The 20,595-nt window shown below is 37.9% G+C and overlaps 1 protein-coding gene across 1 annotated transcript in view; it reads left to right on the top strand.

The window, feature by feature from the left end:
* The window catches only part of LRRC31 (leucine rich repeat containing 31), an 84,902-nt gene extending 71,452 nt beyond the window's left edge, over positions 1-13,450 (top strand). Inside the window, 2 exon segments of the mRNA XM_066240819.1 lie at positions 13,085-13,259; positions 13,261-13,450. Coding sequence (XP_066096916.1) covers positions 13,085-13,259; positions 13,261-13,450 — 365 coding nt within the window.
* The last annotated feature ends 7,145 nt before the right edge of the window (positions 13,451-20,595 follow it).

A 20,595-nucleotide genomic window follows, 5' to 3' on the forward strand; every position in this document is an offset into this window, starting at 1 on the left:
AGGAAGGGAGAGAGATGACAAGCATCACTTCTTTGTTGCAGCACCTTAGTTGTTCATGATTGCTTTCTCATATGTACCTTGATGGGGCTGGGGTGGGGGTGTTCTGACCAAGCTAGTGACACTTTGCTCAAGCCAGTGACCTTTAGGCTCAAGCCAGCAACCATGGGGTCATGTCTATGATTCCACACTCAAGCCAAGGACACTGCACTCAAGCCACCTACCTCGGGGCTTCAAACCTGGGTCCTCAGCATCCCAGGCCAACACTCTATCCACTGCACCACTGCCTGGTCAGTCAAAAACCACTGTCTTCATTACTAAGGTTTTAAAGTAAGCCTTGAAATCAAGTAGTATAAATATTCTGACATGTTCTTTTTTACTTGTTTTGGTTATTCTAGTTCCTTGACATTTTTATATAAATTTTAGAATCAGCTTGTCAATATCTACAAAAAGTCCTGCTGGCATTTTGATTGGGATTGCACTGGACCTGTAGAAAAATTTAGAGAGAAATGACATCTTAAATATATTAAGTGTTCTAATCCATAAACACAGTATATCTTTCTTTCTATTTAGGTCCTCTTTGATTTCTTTCATTGTGTTTTGGAGTTTCTACCATACAGATCCTGTACATATTTTGTTAAATTTATACCTAAGTATTTCAGGTTTTAGAAAAGTACTATTATAAAAGGTACTGTATTAAAATCTTGATTCCCAATTGGTCATTGATATAGCATTTAGATTTGCAATTGATTTTTTTAAAACTTTTTTTATTTATTAATTTTAGAGAGGAGAGAGAGAGAGAGAGAGAATGGGGGGAGGAACAAGAAGCATCAACTCCCATATGTGCCTTGACCAGATAAGTGCAGGGTTTTGAACTTGCGACCTCAGCATTCCAGGTTGACTCTTTATCCACTGCACCACCACAGGTCAGGCCGCAATTGATTTTTTTTTTTTTAAGTGAGAGGAGGAGAGATAGTGAGACAGACTCCCACAATTGATTTTTGTATATTGATATTTTCTACTGCAGCCTTGCTAAACTCATCTATTAGTTCTAGAAGATTTTTGGTAGATCTGTAGGATTTTCTATGTATCTTCTATAAATAGAGACCATTTTACCTCTTATTTTCCAGTCTGTACATCATTTATTCCTTTTTTTGGGTTATTTAACGGGCTAGAATTTCCAGTAGGTGTTGAATGTGAAAAGCAGACATCTTGCCTTGTTTCCAGTATTAGGGAAAAGAATTTAGTCTTTCACCACCAAGTACAGTTGTCCATTGCCATTTTGTGGTTCACTTTTCGTGGTCTCACTGTATTGTGGATTTTTAAATTGTATATATCTAATTTTGTATCATGGATTTTTTGCTATATTGCGGAATTTTGCGGTATATAGGTATTTTTATATATTTATTATTTTAGTTATTTTTTGCAGCAAAATAAGTGTGGGAAAGGTTAATAACAGTATGGGAAAGGTTCATAAGAGTGTGGGGAGGGTTTAATAAGCCTTAAAATAGATATAAATAAAATAATTATAAGGTTGCTACTTCATGGATTTTTGTCTATCATGGAAGGTTCTGGAACCTAACCCCCGTGATAGACAAGGGGCCTCTGTATATTGTTAGCTATAGGTTTTTAAATAGATGTGCCCTTATTGGGTAAAATAATTCTAATCTAGCAAGAGTTCTTTTAATGAATTAAAGATAAATCTTGTTAAATGCTTTTTCTGATTCTATTAAGATGAGCATGTGTTTTTTTTCTTTAGTTTGTTATTATGGTGAATAAAAGTAATTAATTTTCAAATGTTAAATCAGCCTTATATTTCCAATATAAGCCCCACTTGGTTGCGACATATTTTTATTTTTATGTACTTGTGGAGGATATGGCTATGCTAATGAGACATAATGTTCTAATCATTTCCTTGTAATGTCTTTGTGTGGCTTTGGTATCAGAGTAATGATGGCCTCATAAAATGAGTTGGCAAGTGTTCTTGCCACTATTATCTCCCTGAACGATTATGTAGGATTGGTATTATTTTTTCCTTAAATGTTTCACAGAACTCACCATTTAACCTGTCTAAATTTAGAGTTTTTGTTGTAAGAAGCTCTAAGTTACAAATAAAATTTTTTAAAAAGGTACAGAACTATTTATCTTTTTATTCTTGAATTTAATAATCTGTGTCTTTCAAGGAATTGGCCCATTTCATTTAGCTTGTCAAATTTATGGAAATAAAGTTGTTCACTTATTATCCTTTTAATGTCTGTAGCCATGCCCCTTCTCTTATTCCTGATATTGGTCATTTGTGTTTTTATCTTTTTTCTTGGCTAATCTGACTAAAACTGTATTATTTTTGTATGGCAGTATAACAAATTACTTCGTGGCTTAGAACAATACCCATTTATTTGCTCACAGTTCTGTTGGTTAGAGGTCTGTAACAGCTTGTCTAGGTTCTCCACTTAGGATATCACAAGGCTGAAATCAAGGCGTTAGCCAGGCTGAGTTCTCATCTGAAGGCTGGGGATGAAACCACACTCAAACTCATTTTTGTTTTTGGCAGAATTCAGTTCCTTATAGCTGTAGGACTGAGGTTCCTGTTTTCTTGCTAGCTTTCAGCTACAAGAGGCCACACACATTTCTCCATACATAGTTCCTGACCTTTAAGCAGTAATAGGGTGTCAGTGCTTCTCACACTTCAAATCCTCCTTTTCTGTGACCTCCTTTCTCTTCTGCTACCAGCTGGAGAAATGTCTCTGCTTCTAAAGGACTCATGTGATTAGGTTAACCCCACCTGGATAATCGGTGTTTCTTAAAATCAACCGTGTCATATAACATAGGAGTAAAATCCATCACAATCACAGACCTGGGGGTTAGGGTGGAACTTTGGGGCCACATTAGACTTCTGACTTCCACAAGAGATTTATCAATGTTATCAATCTTCTCAAAGAATCAGTGTTTGGTTTTATTTTTTTCCTTGAATAGGATACCATTAAACATATGTAAATTGTTTCATTTAAAGTCTTTAATTAAAACTTGCTTCTTCAATTTTTTTGTCTGCCTCAAATTTTATTAATATAGCTCAGCCATTATACATTTTAAAATTTTTATTACCAGCTTCTTCCTTAGGTCAACTTTATTCTTTTACATTTTGTCAAAAAAAATTTTCCTTTCAATTTTTAGTCAGTAATAAGTATTACTGTCTATGGTTTTCCCATTGTCACTTTTATATTGCTTTTATAATTTCTAGCAGAAATAGTATTTAAGATTTTTAATCACTAGTAGCTTGTTTTTTATTTATAAAAACAGCATTAATTTTTTTATATCTAAAAATGCATTTCCATGCCTTATGATCAAATTACCCAGATTTTAAAAAATATAAATTCACACCAATAAATTCAAGTTTTAAAAAACACAAAAGATATATAATGAATATAAATATTAAAATATAACAAGTAGGGTAGTCTCATGATTGGAATATCCAAACAATATAGAAAAATGGAAATGATGTATGGGATTTGTTTAAAATAGAACGAAAAGATGACGTCAGAGAAATGGCACCGTGAGGAATGATACCGATAAATCTCCCCAAAAATTCAACAAGATCTTCAACCAGAGACAGAAAAACCTATCCTTGGAGCCTCCAAAAGTTCCATGCTAAATGCAAAGGTATGATTGAGCAAAAAATTGAATAAATATATAATCAACTCTGAAGGAAATAAGAAAAAAGAAACACTCCACCTCACTAACCTAAATAAGGGCTGCTTTCACTGGGAACTGAGAATATAGGAACTAAGGCAGGCATAGGGTGTGAATAGAACCAGACTGTGGCACAAACATCCCAACCAAGCTATGGCATGGACATTCAAGCCGAGGAAAAACTGTGCTGTGGCAACCCACTCAACACAAGCTAATGCTTGCGCCAAACCCAGACAAAGAAAGGCACTTGGGACAGCCATCTGCCCCGATCTCCTGGTCGGCGTGTGCAGATAGTGGGCAAGAGATTCCTCCTAGATCCCTGGGAGTGGGTGCCTGTGATACCAGACAGAGGGGCAGGGTCAGAGGCCTTTCTGTGGGCTGAAAACGGAATCTCAGGGCTGCCCCTGTGCCCTGAAAAAGCAGCGCACGGGGAGGGAACAGGAAGGAAATTCCCTACCCATGAACTTTTCCATGTGGGCGGGCGGGGCACCTCACCCAGAGTAATAGGCAGCTGGCCTGATCTCCTGGTCGGCAAGCGTGAAGAGTGGGTGAGAAATTTCTCCCGGGAGTGGGTGTCCATGTTCCTGGACAGAGGGGCAGAGTCAGAGGCCTTTATGTGGGCCAAATCCAGAGTCTTGGGGCCGCCCCTGTGCCCTGAAAAGCAGCACATGGGGAGTGAGTGGGAGAGAAATTCCCTATGCTAAAACTTTTTCGTGCGGGCAGGGCACCTCACTGGGACTGAGAGGCAGCTGGACTGATATCCTGGTCGTGAGCGCAGAGAATGGGCGAGAGATTCCCCCGGGAGTGGGCGCCTGTTTTCCCGGACAGAGGGGCAGAGTCACAGGCCTTTCTGTGGGCCAAAACAGAAGTCTTGAGGTCACCCCTGCGCCCCAAAAAGCAGTATGCAGGGAGAGAGTGGGAGTGAAATTCCCTATGCTGGAACTTTTCCGTGCGAGGCTGGGCACGTTACCGGGAGTGAGAGGCGGCTGGCCAGATATGCTGGTTGGTGAATGCAGATAGTGGGCGAGAGATTCCCCCAAGAGTGGGCGCCCATGTTCCCGGACAGAGGGGCAGAGTCAGAGGTCTTTGTGTGGGCTGAAGCCCCGCCTAAATATACTAGTGGCTCTGACTGATTGAGCCTTACCCAGAGCCCTGCACTGAGTGGGAATAGAGTGGGGATTTGCCAGCTCTTTGAGCCTCTTACTCTCCAGGCAGAGGCAGTAGCAACCCCATAGCTGGATCATCAGGCTTCTAATTCAGGAAGAAAAGACTAGGAGAGAGGCTCCAGTAATACGGACTCTCTCATCGGTGGAGCGTGCAAATGCTAATGAGCCTCGACTGCCAACAAGACTGAAGCCCAATATATGACATCGCCATAGAGACTTATCAACTGCAAACCTCTACCTAAGTGTGCCACAGGGGCAGAACCGGGGTACAGAGTCACCGACCAGGAAGAGGAGAGAAAAGAAAAAGCAAGAAGATAACCTCTCAAAATCAAGAATAATCCACAGACTTTATAACCTATCCCATTTTATTATATTTGTTTGTTTGTTTCTCTTATCTTCTTGTCTTGATTATTTTCTTCCTCTTCCAATTTGGTCGTTTAATTCTCTGCTGCTCTTACTCTCTCCTCTCCTTGAACTACACTACCCATAAGTGTTACATCTCCCACTATCTTTTCTTTCTTCTTCCTTTCTCTTTATGAGGGTGCACTCCAAAACCCTTAACTCTCTCTCTCCTTTTATTCTTTTTTCTTCTTTTTGTGTTTTTCTTTTTCTTTTTTTCTCCCTCTATATTAGTTTCTTCTTTCCTCCTTTACTTTTCCTCTTATTGAATCCTCAATCACGAACAAATTATTTTATCTGGGACTCAAATTTTTCCTTGTGGTGCTTTGGGGGTTTTTTACTTTGCTTTTTTAACTCACTAGCAGTGCTTCCAAACCTGGCTCTTTATTTTATCTAGTTTTTGCTCCACTAAATACAATACTAATTTTTAAAATTTTTCCCCTTCTTCCTGTTTCCCTGTTATTTCTCTCATCATATCTCTTAGTCAACCATCACTAAGCCAATCATTTTATTCTTAACCCAAATTTTTTTCTTTTTTGCATTTTGTGGGTCCATACCCTCTTTTTTGCCCCTTTATCACTTCTCCCCCACTCAGGCCCTACATTATAGGTAGTTTTTGTTCTATTTAGCACAATATAATTCACAGTTCACCACAATATTTTCTCAAGAAGGAGGGGAGAGGAGAGGAGAGGGAAAAAAAAGGGGGAATAATAATTTTTTTTATTTTTACTTTTTTTTTATTTTTTTCTTTATTATTTCTCACTAATACTATCAACAAAACCACCCTCAGATGACATTAAGGAAAAAGAAATAGAATATTATGGATACAAAAGCCAGAGAGGTAGCACAGATAGATGAGAAAAAATCTATAGAGAAAAAATTTAATATATTGGAAACCTTGGAGCTAAATGACAGAGAATTTAAAATAGAAATCCTAAAAATACTCAGAGATATACAAGAAAACACAGAAAGGCAATTTAGGGAGCTCAGAAAACAACTCAATGAACACAAAGAATATATTACCAAGAAAACTGAAACTATAAAAACAAATCAAACAGAGATGAAAAACTCAATTCACGAGCTGAAAAATGAGGTAACAAGCTTAGCTAATAAAACAGGCCAGATAGAAGGTAGGATTAGTGAAACAGAAGACAAGCAACTTGAGGCACAACAGAAAGAAGTAAAAAGAGACTCAAAAATTTAAAAAAATGAGAAAGCCCTACAGGAATTGTCTGATTCCATCAAAAAGAATAACATAAGAATAATAGGTATATCAGAGGGAGAAGAGAGAGAAAATAGAATGGAGAACATATTCAAACAAATAATAGATGAGAACTTTCCAAGCCTGTGGAAAGAACTAAAGCCTCAAATTCAAGAAGCAAACAGAACACCGAGTTTTCTTAACCCCAACAAACCTACTCCAAGGCACATGATAATAAAATTGGCACAAACCAACAACAAAGAAAAAATTCTTAAGGCAGCCAGGGAAAAGAAGAATACAACATATAAAGGAAGGCCCATTAGATTATCCTCAGATTTCTCAACAGAAACTCTACAAGCTAGAAGAGAGTGGACCCCATATTTAAAGTCCTGAAAGAGAGGAACTTTCAGCCACGAATACTATACCCATTAAAGCTATCCTTCAAATATGAAGGAGAAATAAAAACATTCACAGATACAGAACAGAAAACCACTCCAGGAATTACTAAAGGGGTTTTTTCAACCAGATACAAAGAACAAAACAAAACAAAACCACAAGTAAAAGCTCCACCAAGAACACAATAAAATCGAATTTAAACTGTGACAACAACAAAAAAAGGGGGGAGAAGATGGAGATTAACAGTAGCAAAGGATGATGGAGTGCAAAAGTACTCAGAAGATAGAGTACTACAATGAGAAGGGTAGAAACCCTTTTCATTACTTAATGGTAACCACCATTTGGAAAACCACCACAGAAGCACATGATTTAAAAAAGAGCAACCGAGGAAAGATGTATGAAATACAACCAAACAAAATCAAAAGATAGAAAAACGAAAGAGAAGAATCAAACAACACACAAAACTAACAGAAAGCAATCTATAAAATGGCAATAGGGAACTCACAAGTGTCAATAATTACACTAAATGTAAATGGATTAAACTCACCAATAAAAAGGCACAGAGTAGCAGAATGGATTAAAAAAGAAAATCCAACTGTATGCTGCCTACAAGAAACTCATCTAAGCAACAAGGATAAAAACAAATTTAAAATAAAAGCCTGGAAAACAATACTCCAAGCAAATAACATCTAAGAAAAAAAGCAGGCATAGCAATTCGCATATCTGATAATGCTGACTACAAGACAGCAAAAGTACTCAGAGACAAAAATGGTCATTTCATAATGATTAAGGGGACGCTGAATCAAGAAGATAGAATATTCCTTAATATATATGCACCAAACCAAGGAGCACCAAAATATATAAGACAGCTACTTATTGACCTTAAAACAAAAACTGACAAAAATACAATCATATTTGGAAACCTCAATATACCACTGATGGCTCTAGATCCGTCATCCACACAGGGAATCAATAAAGATATATTGGCCTTAAACAAAACACTAGAGTACCTGGACATGATAGACATCTACAGGACATTTCATCCCAAAGTGACAGAGTATACATTTTTCTCCAGTGTACATGAATCATTCTCAAGAATTCACCATATGTTGGGCCACAAAAATAGCATCAGCAAATTCAGAAAAATTGAAGTTGTACCAAGCATATTTTCTGATCATAAAGCCTTGAAACTAGAATTCAACTGCAAAAAAAAAAAGAAAAAAAAAAAGAAAAAAGAAAAAACCCCACAAAAATGTGGAAACTAAACAACATACTTTTACAAAGTAATTAATGGGTCAAAGAAGAAATAAGTGCAGAGATCAAAAGATATATACAGACAAATGAAAATGACAATATAACATATCAGAATCTATGATATGCAGCAAAAGCAGTGATAATAAGGAAGTTCATATCACTTCAGGCCTATATGAACAAACAAGAGAGAGGCCAAGTGAACCACTTAACTTCACACCTTAAGGAACTGGAAAAAGAACAAAGAGAACCCAAAACCAGCCAAAGAAAGGAGATAATAAAAATCAGAGCAGAAATAAATGAAATAGAGAACAGAAAAACTATAGAAAAAATTAATAGAACAAAGAGCTGGTTTTTTGAAAAGATCAACAAAATTGACAAACCCTTGACAAGATTTACCAAGGAAAAAAGAGAAAGAACTCATATAAACAAAATCCAAAATGAAAGAGGAGAAATCACCACGGACACTGTAGATATACAAAGAATTATTGTAGAATACTATGAAAAACTTTATGCCACTAAATTCAACAACCTAGAAGAAATAGATAAATTCCTAGACCAATACAACCTTCCTAGACTGAGTCAAGAAGAAGCAGAAAGCCTAAACAAACCAATTAGTAGGGAAGAAATAGAAAAAACTATTAAAAACCTCCCCCAAAATAAAAGTCCAGGCCCAGATGGTTATACTAGTGAATTCTATCAAACATTCAAAGAACACTTGGTTCTTATTCTACTCAAAGTCTTCCAAGAAATTAAAAAAGAAGCAATACTTCCAAAAACATTTTATGAGGCCAACATAACCCTCATACCAAAACCGGGCAAGGACAGCACACAAAAAAAACCAAAACTACAGACCAATATCTCTAATGAATACAGATGCTAAAATACTAAACAAAATACTAGCAAATCGAATACAACAATATATTAAAAATATAATACATCATGATCAAGTGGGATTCATCCCAGAATCTCAAGGATGGTTCAACATACATAAAACGGTTAACGTAATACACCATATCAACAAAACAAAACCAAAAACCACATGATCTTATCAATAGATGCAGAAAAGGCATTCGATAAAATACAACACAATTTTATGTTTAAGACTCTCAACAGAATGGGTATAAAAGGAAAATATCTCAACATGATAAAGGCCATATATGATAAACCATCAGCTAACATCATATTAAATAGCACAAAACTGAACGCTTTCCCCCTTAAATCAGGAACAAGACAGGGTTGTCCACTCTCTCCATCATATTTAATGTGGTGCTAGAGGTTCTAGCCAGAGTACTCAGACAAGAAAAAGAAATAAAAGGCATCCGTATCAGAAAAGAAGGAGTTAAGGTTTCACTTTTTGCAGATGATATGATCCTATACATCGAAAACCCCAAAGAATCTATAAAAAGACTACTAGAAACAATACAGTAAGGTCACAGGATATAAAATTAACATACAAAAGTCCATAGCCTTTCTATATGCCAACAATGAGACTTTTGAGAACGAACTCAAAAAATTAATCCCCTTCACGATTAAAATAAACAAACAAACAAAATACCTAGGAATAAACATAACAAAGAATGCAAAGGACTTATATAATGAAAACTACAAACCATTGTTAAGGGAAATTGAAAAAGATACAATGAGATGGAAGAATATTCCTTGTTCTTGGATAGGAAGAATAAACATAATTTAGATTGCCATATTACCCAAAGCAATATACAAATTTAATGCAATTCCCATCATAATTCCAATGACAATTTTAAAGAAATAGAACAAAAAATCATCAGATTTATATGGAACTATAAAAAACCCCGAATAGCCAAATCAATTCTAAAAAAAAGAACAAAGCTGGGCGTATTACAATACCCGACTTCAAACTATATTATAGAGCCACGACAATCAAAACAGCATGGTATTGGCAGAAAAATAGACACTCAGACCAATGGAACAGAATAGAAAGTCCAGAAATTAAACCACATATATATGGTCAAATAATTTTCAATAAAGGAGCCAACAACACACAATGGAGAAAAGAAAGCCTCTTTAACTAATGGTGCTGGGAGAACTGGAAAGCCACATGCAATAGAATAAAACTCGACTACAGTTTGTCCCCTTGTACTAAAATTAATTCAAAATGGATCTAAGACCTGAAACAATAAAGTACATAGAAGAAAACATAAGTTCTAAACTCATGGACCTTGGTTTTAAAGAGAATTTTATCAATTTGACTCCAAAGGCAAGAGAAGTGAAGACAAAAATAAATGAATGGGACTACATCAGACTAAGAAGTTTTTGCTCAGCAGAGAAACTGACAACAAAATAAACAGACAGCCAACTAAATGGGAAATGATATTTTCAAATAACAGCACAGATAAGGGCCTAATATCCAAAATATACAAAGAACTCATAAAACTCAACAACAAACAAATGAACAATCCAATAAAAAAATGGGAAGAGGACATGAACAGACACTTCTCCCAGGAAGAAATACAAATGGCCAACAGATATAAGAAAAGGTGCTCAGATTCATTAGTTATTAGAGAAATGCAAATCAAAACTGCAATGAGATACCACCTCACACCTTTAGATTAGCTATTATTAACAAGACAGGTAATAGCAAATTTTGGAGAGGCTGTGGAGAAAAAGAACCCTCATTCACTGTTGGTGGGAATGTAAAGTAGTACAAACATTATGGAAGAAAGTAGGGTGGTTCCTCAAAAAACTGAAAATAGAACTACCTTATGACCCAGCAATACCTCTACTGGGTATATACCCCCAAAACTCAGAAACATTGATACGTAAAGACACATGCAGCCCCTTGTTCACTGCAGCATTGTTCACAGTGGCCAAGACATGGAAATAACCAAAAAGCCCTTCAGTAGAATACTGGATAAAGAAGATGTGACACATATACACTATGAAATACTATTCAGCCATAAGAAATGATAACATCGGATCATTTACAACAAAATGGTGGGATCTTGATAACATTATACGAAGTGAAATAAATAAATCAGAAAAAACCATAAACTGCTTTATTCTATACGTAGGTGGGCCATAAAAACGAGACTAAGAGACATTGATAAGAGTGTGGTGGTTACAGGGGGGGGTAGAGGAAAAGGGAAGAGGGAGGGGCACAAAGAAAACTAGATAGAAGGTGACAGAGGACAATCTGACTTTGGGTGCTGGGTATGCAACATAATTAATTGACAATATATCCTGGACATGTTTTCTTTGAACATATGTATCCTGATTTATTGATGTCACCCTAGTAAAATTAATAAAAAAATAAAAATAAAAATAAATAAAATAGAACCAAAAAATAGTAGAGAAGAGGGAACTAGATGAACCAAGACTGGTTTAATGGAGATAGCTGAATGATGAGGACATGGGAGTTCACTTTCCTTCTCTGTCAAGTTTGTGTTGGTTTCAAAAATTTTCGTAATTGCAAATTTTCTGAAGAGAAAAAGCATGTGCATTGCCTTTAACTAGGTCTTGAGAATATGGTGAGAAATATGTATTGTGAGGCCGAAAGACAGAAAGGAAGAAATGCACATTGATATGGACCCTCAAAGACTGAGTACAACTGTAGAGTGTACAAGTTGCTAAATGTTCAAGTGCACTGTGGAATCAAACTTGTTGCAAATGAAAGTAATGGGGATGGAGCATCCTGTTCAGTCTGGAAGCCATGATGTATAAGAAAAACCAAGGCATGTTCAGCCCTAAAGTGGGAAGAGTTGAGGAGATCTGACTGTTGGCCAACACTTCAGGGCTAGCATGAGGAAGGAGCTGAGGTTTCATTCAGGCAGGCCGAGGTGGGCAATGGGGGCATGAGCACCAGGAAGCAAACTGGGTCCAAAGGAAGTGCATCCTGCTGAGAACTGCTTCACTCTAAGGGGCAATGTGAAAGGGTACCTCAGGCAAAATCAAGCTGGTCACCATAGAGAAGTTGTGAAAGGGATTCTTCTCTGATCATCCATCTCAAAGTTGAATGAAGAGACATCCAAGGTTCCTTGTAACTCTGAGATTTTATACCACTCATCTCATTTCTAGAATCCATTTCAACTTTTGACTGAAAAGGAAAACATGCACTGTTTGCCTTGGCTGTATCCCTCATCTCCTCTTATAGAAGCCATTGTCTTCTCTTAGCTTCATCATTAATTGTTATTTATTAAGTGTCACTGTAAGTAGTACTGTGATATGTACTACTCAACAGGAAAATTGTTCTGTGTATTAGAAGTGTCTCACTTGGATTGGAAATTATCCAGGTCTATTTTGCACATGAAAAGTGCTCAGTTAAATAATTGTTGACTAAAGAATGACAGAATGAATGAGTAATGAACAATTAAATAGTGTTAGAAAGCAAGAAGACTATTTACTAATGATCTTCATTTAAAGCCAATGAGCCATCATTCCTCACATTTAATTCGAGAAAGTCTGCAGGAAGAGCTGGGATCCCAGTGCAGGAAAGAGTGGTACATACAAAAAAGATATTCTTTGAGTTTGACCTGTGGTGGCCCAGTGGATAAGGCATCAACCTGGAAAGCTGAGGTTGTGGGTTCAAAACCCTGGGCTTACCCAGTCAAGGCATATATGGGAGTTAATGCTTCCTGCTCCTCCCCTGTTGTGTCTCCCTCCTCTCTCTCTCTCTCTCTTTCTCTCTCTCTCCCTCCTCTCTAAAATGAATAAATAAAATCTTTAAAAAATAGTATTCTCATTTTTTAAAAAAGATATTCTTTGGGTTGGGATTTGGAAAGAGAAAAAAATCTATTTTCACATTGTGCATGGGATGCACATAAAGGAAATTTGTTACTAAATTAATTTCAGATGCCTTAAATAAAACTGCAAGCTAAAAACAAATCATTACCAATCACCAATGTTGTTATTACTAATTGTGGAGCAACTGTTTTGTGTTGCAAGTGGGAAACAGTCATGATAGAAAGTATTCTTGTATTTTAGCATTTAGAGTGATTTTGTTTTTCAGCATTGGTAATACAGTCAGGTCATCTGGCCAGGCTACAGAAGCTCAGCCTGAGGTATAATGACAGCATCTGTGATGCAGAATGGTCCATCTTCTGCCAAAACATGTGGCTCCTCAAAGAGTTAACTGAGCTGGATATTAGCCTTCAACCATCAACTTTTCAGGTTTGCAGACAATGGTAGACTCTTGTTACAGGCTGTGACCAGACTTCCAGAGATCACTGAAATAAGAACAAAAAGATGAATCCTCCCACCTTCACTGAAGGAAAAACTAGAATGCTGTAAACAGGATTTTGGAAGATGGCAGCAGAGTAGGCAGATGCACAGACTCCCAGCTCTCACCACCAAACTGGAATACAAATCAATTTAGGAACAATCAGTGTGAAAAACCAACTCTGGACTATAAGAACAGCTCTCAAAAAACCAAGGAGCAAAGAAGAAGCCACAACAAACCTGGTAGGGAGTGCCTGAATCTCCTCTGCTAACAGGAACAGAGAGGGGCGGTAAGGCTGAGAGGCCAGAGGGGCTCTCACTCCAGGGAAAAGAGCAGAAAATACTGCTCACAGCCACTTGCCTGGTGACTAGGGAGCAAAGTGTGTTGAAAGGACTGGTTTGTCTCCCATGAGGAAAGAAGAGAAAGACAGATGGTGAGGGGCAGAGGAATGCAGGGGACAACCTAAAAAGCTGACTCATCCAGAGCTGGAGGAGGCCATAGCTGGGGGAGGGACTGATCCTTCCACAAAAGAAAAGACTAAATTGCTTCTGGATCACAGATCTCCAGACATCTCTCCAGTTCCAATCAGCACAACAAGACACAGCTGAAAACAAGAAGAGGGGAGGAGGGGCATTAACTCAGGTCTCCATGGAGATCTGAGATACACCTCCCCCTACTGAAGCTGAAAAAACACCCTGCCCCCAGAGAGATTAACTGGTAGAACAGGCCTTCAGAGACTCAAGTTACATCCACAGCATTCCTGTATACAGTTTCAAGGAAGCCCCCTGCTGAGATCAGTAAACAAGACTATCCCCTGTTAAGAAAACAAACAAATCAAGACTTCAACACAGCCCAAATCTGAAAGTGGATTACAAATAATAGCTGATGCCAACCCAAGAAGACCTAGAAATAACACAATTGAAAACTGGAGACAGACAACATCAAGCCTAGACTCAACCAGCTCTACAAAGAAAACACCCAAACACACAGACATAATGAGAAGACAAAGAAGTGCAATCCAAATTAAACCACAAGAAAAACCTTCAGGAGATGAACTGAGTGATATGGAAATAACCAAACGTCCAGATGCAGAGTTCAAAATAATGATTGTAAGGATGCTTAGGGATCTTAGAACAACAATGTATGGTCATTACAAACACCTAAATAAAGAAATAACAAGTATAAAAAAGGATATTGAAATACTAAAAAAGAATCAGTCGGAGATGACAAATACAATATCAGAAATGAAGACTACAATGGAAGGAATTAAAAACATGATGGATAGAGCTGAAGATTGAGTCAGTGAGTTGGAGGACAACTTGAATGAAGGCAAAAAAGCAGAAAGAAAAAAGAAAAGAGACTCAAAAAGTCTGAGGAAACTCTAAGAGAACTCTGTGACAACATGAAGAGAAATAACATCTGAAGAAGAAGAGAAAGAACAAGGGATAGAGACTTTGTTCAATCATATCATAGCTGAAAACTTCCCTAAATTAAAACAGGAGAAACTCTCACAAGTTCAAGAAGCACAGAGAACTCCATTAAAGAGAAACCCAAAGAAACCTACACCAAGACACATCATAATTAAAATACCAAAGCTAAGAGATAAAGAGAAAATATTAAAAGCTGCAAGGGAAAAAAAGCTATCACCTACAAAGGAGCCCCATAAGGATGACATCCGACTTCTCAACAGAAACACTTGAAGCCAGAAGGGAATGGCAAGAAATATTCACAGTAATGCAAAACAAGAACCTACAACCAAGACTATTTTATCCAGCAAGGCTATCATTTAAAATCAAGAAAGAAATAAAAAGCTTCCCAGACAAAAAACAACTCAAGGAATTCATTACAACCAAACCAATGCTATAGGAAATGTTAATGGGCCTGTTGTAAAAAGATCAAAGTGGGAAAAGAATATAGCAAAAAAAAGAATACAGCCTTAAAGAATAAAATGGCAATAAACAACTACATATCAATAATAACATTAAATGTAAATGGATTAAATGATCCAATCAAAAGACATAGGGTAACTGCATGGATAAGAAAATAGGACCCGTACATATGCTGTCTACAAGAGACACACCTTAAAACAAAAGATGCACGTAGATTGAAGGTAAAAGGATGGAAAAAAACCATTTCATGCAAATGGAAATTAAAAAAGGCTGGGGTAGCAATACTTGTATCAGACAAAATGGACTTAAAAAGAAAGGATATAGTAAGAGATAAAGAAGGCCACTACATAATGATAAAGGGAGCAATCCAACAGGAAGATATAACTATTATAAATATCTATGCACCTAATATAGAAGCACCTAAATATATAAGGTCTACCGGAAAGTTCTGTCCATTTTTGGAATAAATCAAAATACAAATTTTTCTTACCATCAATACACTTTATTAAATAATATAATTGCCATTATTATTAATGATTTCTTGCCAGCATGAGGACAATTTGCATATCCCATTTTTGAAAAATGTTTTATCTTTTGATGTGAAAAATTAAACCAGTGCTTGTTTGATATCTTCTTCATTTTTAAATTTTTTACCCTTCAAAAAAAATTTTAAGGACAAAAACAAGTGATAGTCGGAGGGTGCTAAGTCTGGGGAATATGGTGGATGTGACAGACATGCTTCTGTAGCATTTCTTCACTGTTGAAATTTGTAAAAATTACAGTGGTGTAAATAAACTTTATCAGTAGCCATGGGTACACGATCACTTCACACATAAGACTAACATGAATCAACTTTGTTTTCGTTAATTTGCTACATCAGTATGTATACATTAAGTGATAAAAATAGAGAGGCACACATGTGCCAAATAAACATGTGCTTATGTGTCGAAACTTGTAATAGAAACGGACAGAACTTTCCGGTAGACCTTATATAAAGCAGACTTTGATGGATATAAAGGGCAAGATCAACAGCAATACTATAATAGTAGGGGATTTCAATACCCCACTAACATCACTAGATAGATCCTCAAGAAAGAAAATTAACAAAGAAACGGCAGACTTAAAGGACACAATAGATCAATGCGATTTAATAGATATCTTCAGAATGTTTCACCCTAAAGAAGCAGAATACACATTCTTTTCAAGTGCTCATGGTACATTCTCTAAGATAGACCACATATTAGGGCACAAAAGCGCTCTCAACAAATTTAAGAAGACTGAAATCATATCAAGCACTTTCTCTGATCACAATGGCATGAAACTAGAAATATATCACAACAGAAAGTGCAAATATTCTCAAATACATGGAAACTAAACAGCAGGTTGTTAAATAACGAAAGGATTAAGAATGAGATCAAAGAAGAAATTAAAAAATTCCTAGAAACGAATGACAAGGAGCATACAACAACTCAAAATTTACGGGACACAGCAAAAGCAGTCCTGAGAAGGAAGTTTATAGCACTACAGGCACACTTTAAGAAACTAGAAAAAGCTCAAATAAACAACTTAACTCTGCATTTAAAAGAACTAAAAAAACCCAGCAAGTACAGCCCAAATGTAGTAGAAGGAAGGAAATAATAAAGGTCAGAGCAGAAATAAATGACATAGAGGCTAAAGAAACAATACAGAGGATCAATGAAACTAGGAGCTGGTTCTTTGAAAAGGTAAACAAGATCGATGAACCTTTAACCAGACTCACCAAGAAAAAAAGAGAGAGGACTCAAATAAATAAAATTAGAAATGAGAGTGGAGAAATAACAACTGACACAACAGAAATACAAACTATTGTAAGAAAATACTATGAAAAAGTGTATGCCAAAAATCTAGACAACTGGAGAGAAAAGATGGCGCTGGAGTAGGCGGACATACCAGCATCTACCTCCCAGAACCAAAGTGAATTACAAACTAATTTTATGAACTATCATTTGGAAAAACAAACTTTGAACTAAACTAAAAGGATTCTTCAAACAAGGAACGCTGAAGAAGCCACACAGAGACTGGTAGGAAAAGTGGAAACGCGGAAATGCGGAGAGGGCTGCCCAGCTCCTCTGAGCGAATGGCAGCAGGGAGAGACTCGCGTGGCGGGAAGTGAGTTTAGCAGAGGGGAAAGGGTCCTGAGCCCCAGGAACAAAGCCCCAGCCTGCAGCCCCAGACCCCAGAAGAGGCATAAGGACAGTATTCAGCTGGAAACAAGTCAGGATACTGTTTGTGAGAGAGTCTGATTTCTCAGACCCAGGATCCTTCTTAAAGGGACCGCGCAGAATATCTCCCTCAAAAACAATCACCTGGGGCTCCTGGGGACGGGGAGGGAGAGAGGAGAAAACCACAGTAACAGGAAGAGAGTGCAATCTAGGAGGCATAGGGAGAAACATTTTGGGAGATAGCCACCCTAACCCCTGGGATGAGTCACTCCCCAAAGCTGAAGTGAATATTTCCCCCGGAAACAGCAATACCAGCAAAGGGAAGCAGGAGAGCAGCCAAACAAGCTCCCCCGCAGCATTCAGAGCAGAGTTGCATAGAAGGAGGGAGCTTTCGGGTCTACAGTAGTGAGTCTTAGGGTCCGAGCTGCAACGCCCCCACCCACACGGCTGAGGGCGCACCAGAGAGCAGGCGGCAGTGGGAGACAAAAGTGCGGTTCTCCAGGAAGAGATACAAATGGCCAACAGATATATGAAAAGATGCTCAGATTCATTAGTTATTAGAGAAATGCAAATCAAAACTACAATGAGATACCACCTCACCCCTGTTAGATTAGCTATTATCAACAAGACGAGTAATAGCAAATGTTGGAGAGGCTGTGGAGAAAAAGGAACCCTCATTCACTGTTGGTGGGACTGTAAAGTAGTAAAACCATTATAGAGGAAAGTATGGTGGTTCCTCAAAAAACTGCAAATAGAACTACCTTATGACCCAGCAATCCCTCTACTGGGTATATACCCCAAAACCTCAGAAACATTGATATGTGAAGACACATGTAGCCCCATGTTCATTGCAGCACTGTTCACAGTGGCCAAGACATGGAAACAACCAAAAAGCCCTTCAATAGAAGACTGGATAAAGAAGATGTGGCACATATACACTATGGAATACTACTCAGCCATAAGAAATGATGACATCAGATCATTTACAGCAAAATGGTGGGAACTTGATAACATTATACGGAGTGAAATAAGTAAATCAGAAAAAAACAAGAACTACATGATTCCATACATTGGTGGAACATAAAAACGAGACTAAGAGACATGGACAAGAGTGTGGTGGTTACCAGGGGTGGGGGGAGAGAGGACATGGGAGGGAGGGAGGGAGAGAGTTAGGGGGAGGGGGAGGGGCACAGAGAACTAGATTGAGGGTGGCGGAGGACAATCTGACTTTGGGCGAGGGGTATGCAACATAATTTAATGACAAAATAACCTAGACATGTTTTCTTTGAATATATGTACCCTGATTTATTAATGTCATCCCATTACCATTAATAAAAATTTATTTAAAAAAAAAAAAAGCGCAGTTCTGCTGGCAGGAGTGGAAGCCGGCTGGCCACCACTGGACTCAGGTGTGAGCTCAATCTTTCCTGGCTGGGGAGAAGGGGGCGTGCAAAAGTGGTCAAGCTCAGCTGCCAGCAGCCTGTATTCCAGCCTCCGGGAGAAGGGCAGGAACCCCGGAAAGGGTAGAAACCAGCCCTGGAGCAAGGGCAGAGGAGCACAGCCCTGCCCCGCCCATGCAACCCAGGCTTGTGGTCTGACTTGGTAGCCGGCTCCTCCCGTGGGGGTGGAGCCAAAAGCCCAGAAGAGGCGGAGTTCCACTACGGAGCTGAGCTAGGGCATGCAGCCCTGCCCGGCGGTAGAGCCAAGGCTAGCAGCTGTTCCTTGAGTGGGATCATCCTGCCAAGGCAGGGCAAAAGCTCGGAAACAGGCGGAGACCCGCAGATGAGCAAAGGTGCTTGCCAGTGCCCTCAGGACTAAGCACACACGGGGGCGGGGCAAAGGGCAAGGCCACCAACCCTTGTGCACCCGAGCACGTGATCACAGCAACTCCCGTGAAGAGAAAATGCGGAGGCAGAGAAATACAACACAAATAAACCAAGAGAAATCCCCAGAAAAGGACCTAAGTGAATCAGATATAACCAAATTACGAGATGCAGAGTTTAAAATAACGATTGTTAGGATGCTCAAAGATATTATAACAACCATAGATGGCCATTAAAAAAACCTAAATAAAGAGATAACAAATATAAAAAAAGACATTGAAATAATGAAAAAGAATCAGACAGAAATGACAAATACAATATCTGAAATAAAGAATACAATGGAAGGAATTAAAAGCAGGATGGATGAAGCAGAGAATCAAATCAGTGAGTTAGAGGACACAATAAATAAAGGAATGGAAGCAGAGCAGAAAAAAGAGACTCAAAAAGTCTGAGGAAACTCTAAAAGAGCTCTGTGACAACATGAAGAGAAACAATATCTGCATCATAGGGGTTCCTGAAGAAGAAGAGAAAGAACAAGGGATAGAGACTTTGTTCAAACATATTATAGCGGAAAACTTCCCCCAATTAAGGCAGGAAAACATTTCACATATTCAGGAAGCACAGAGAACTCCATTAAGGAGAAACCCAAAGAAACCAACACCAAGACACATCATAATTAAAATACCAAAGCTAAATGATAAAGAGAAAATATTAAAAGCTGCTAGAGAAAAAAAGACTATCACCTACAAAGGAGCCCCCATAAGGATGACTTCTGACTTCTCAACAGAAACACTTGAGGCCAGAAGGGAATGGCAAGAAATATTCAAAGTAATGCAGAACAAGAACCTACAACCAAGACTACTTTATCCAGCAAGGCTATCATTTAAAATTGAAGGAGAAATAAAAAGCTTTACAGACAAAAAAAAACCTCAAGGATTTCACTGCAACCAAACCAAGGTTGCAAGAAATGCTAAGATACCTGTTGTAAACAGATCAAAGGAAAAAAAGAATATAGCAAAAGAGAAAAACAGTTCTAAAGAAAAAAAATGGCAATAAACAATTACATATCAGTAATAACCTTAAATGTTAATGGATTAAATGATCCGATCAAGAGACATAGGGTAGCTGCGTGGATAAGAAAACAGGACCCATACATATGTTGTCTACAAGAGACACACCTTAAATCAAAAGATGCACACAGACTGAAGATAAAAGGATGGAAAAAAAATATTTCACGCAAATGGAAATGAAAAAAAAGCTGGAGTAGCAATATTTATATCAGACAAAATGGACTGTAAAACAAAAACTATAGTTAGAGATAAAGAAGGACACTACATAATGATAAAGGGAGCAATCCAAAAGGAAGATATAACCATTATAAATATCTA

The sequence above is a fragment of the Saccopteryx bilineata genome, chromosome 8 (assembly GCF_036850765.1).
Source record: "Saccopteryx bilineata isolate mSacBil1 chromosome 8, mSacBil1_pri_phased_curated, whole genome shotgun sequence".
Classification (NCBI taxonomy): domain Eukaryota; kingdom Metazoa; phylum Chordata; class Mammalia; order Chiroptera; family Emballonuridae; genus Saccopteryx; species Saccopteryx bilineata.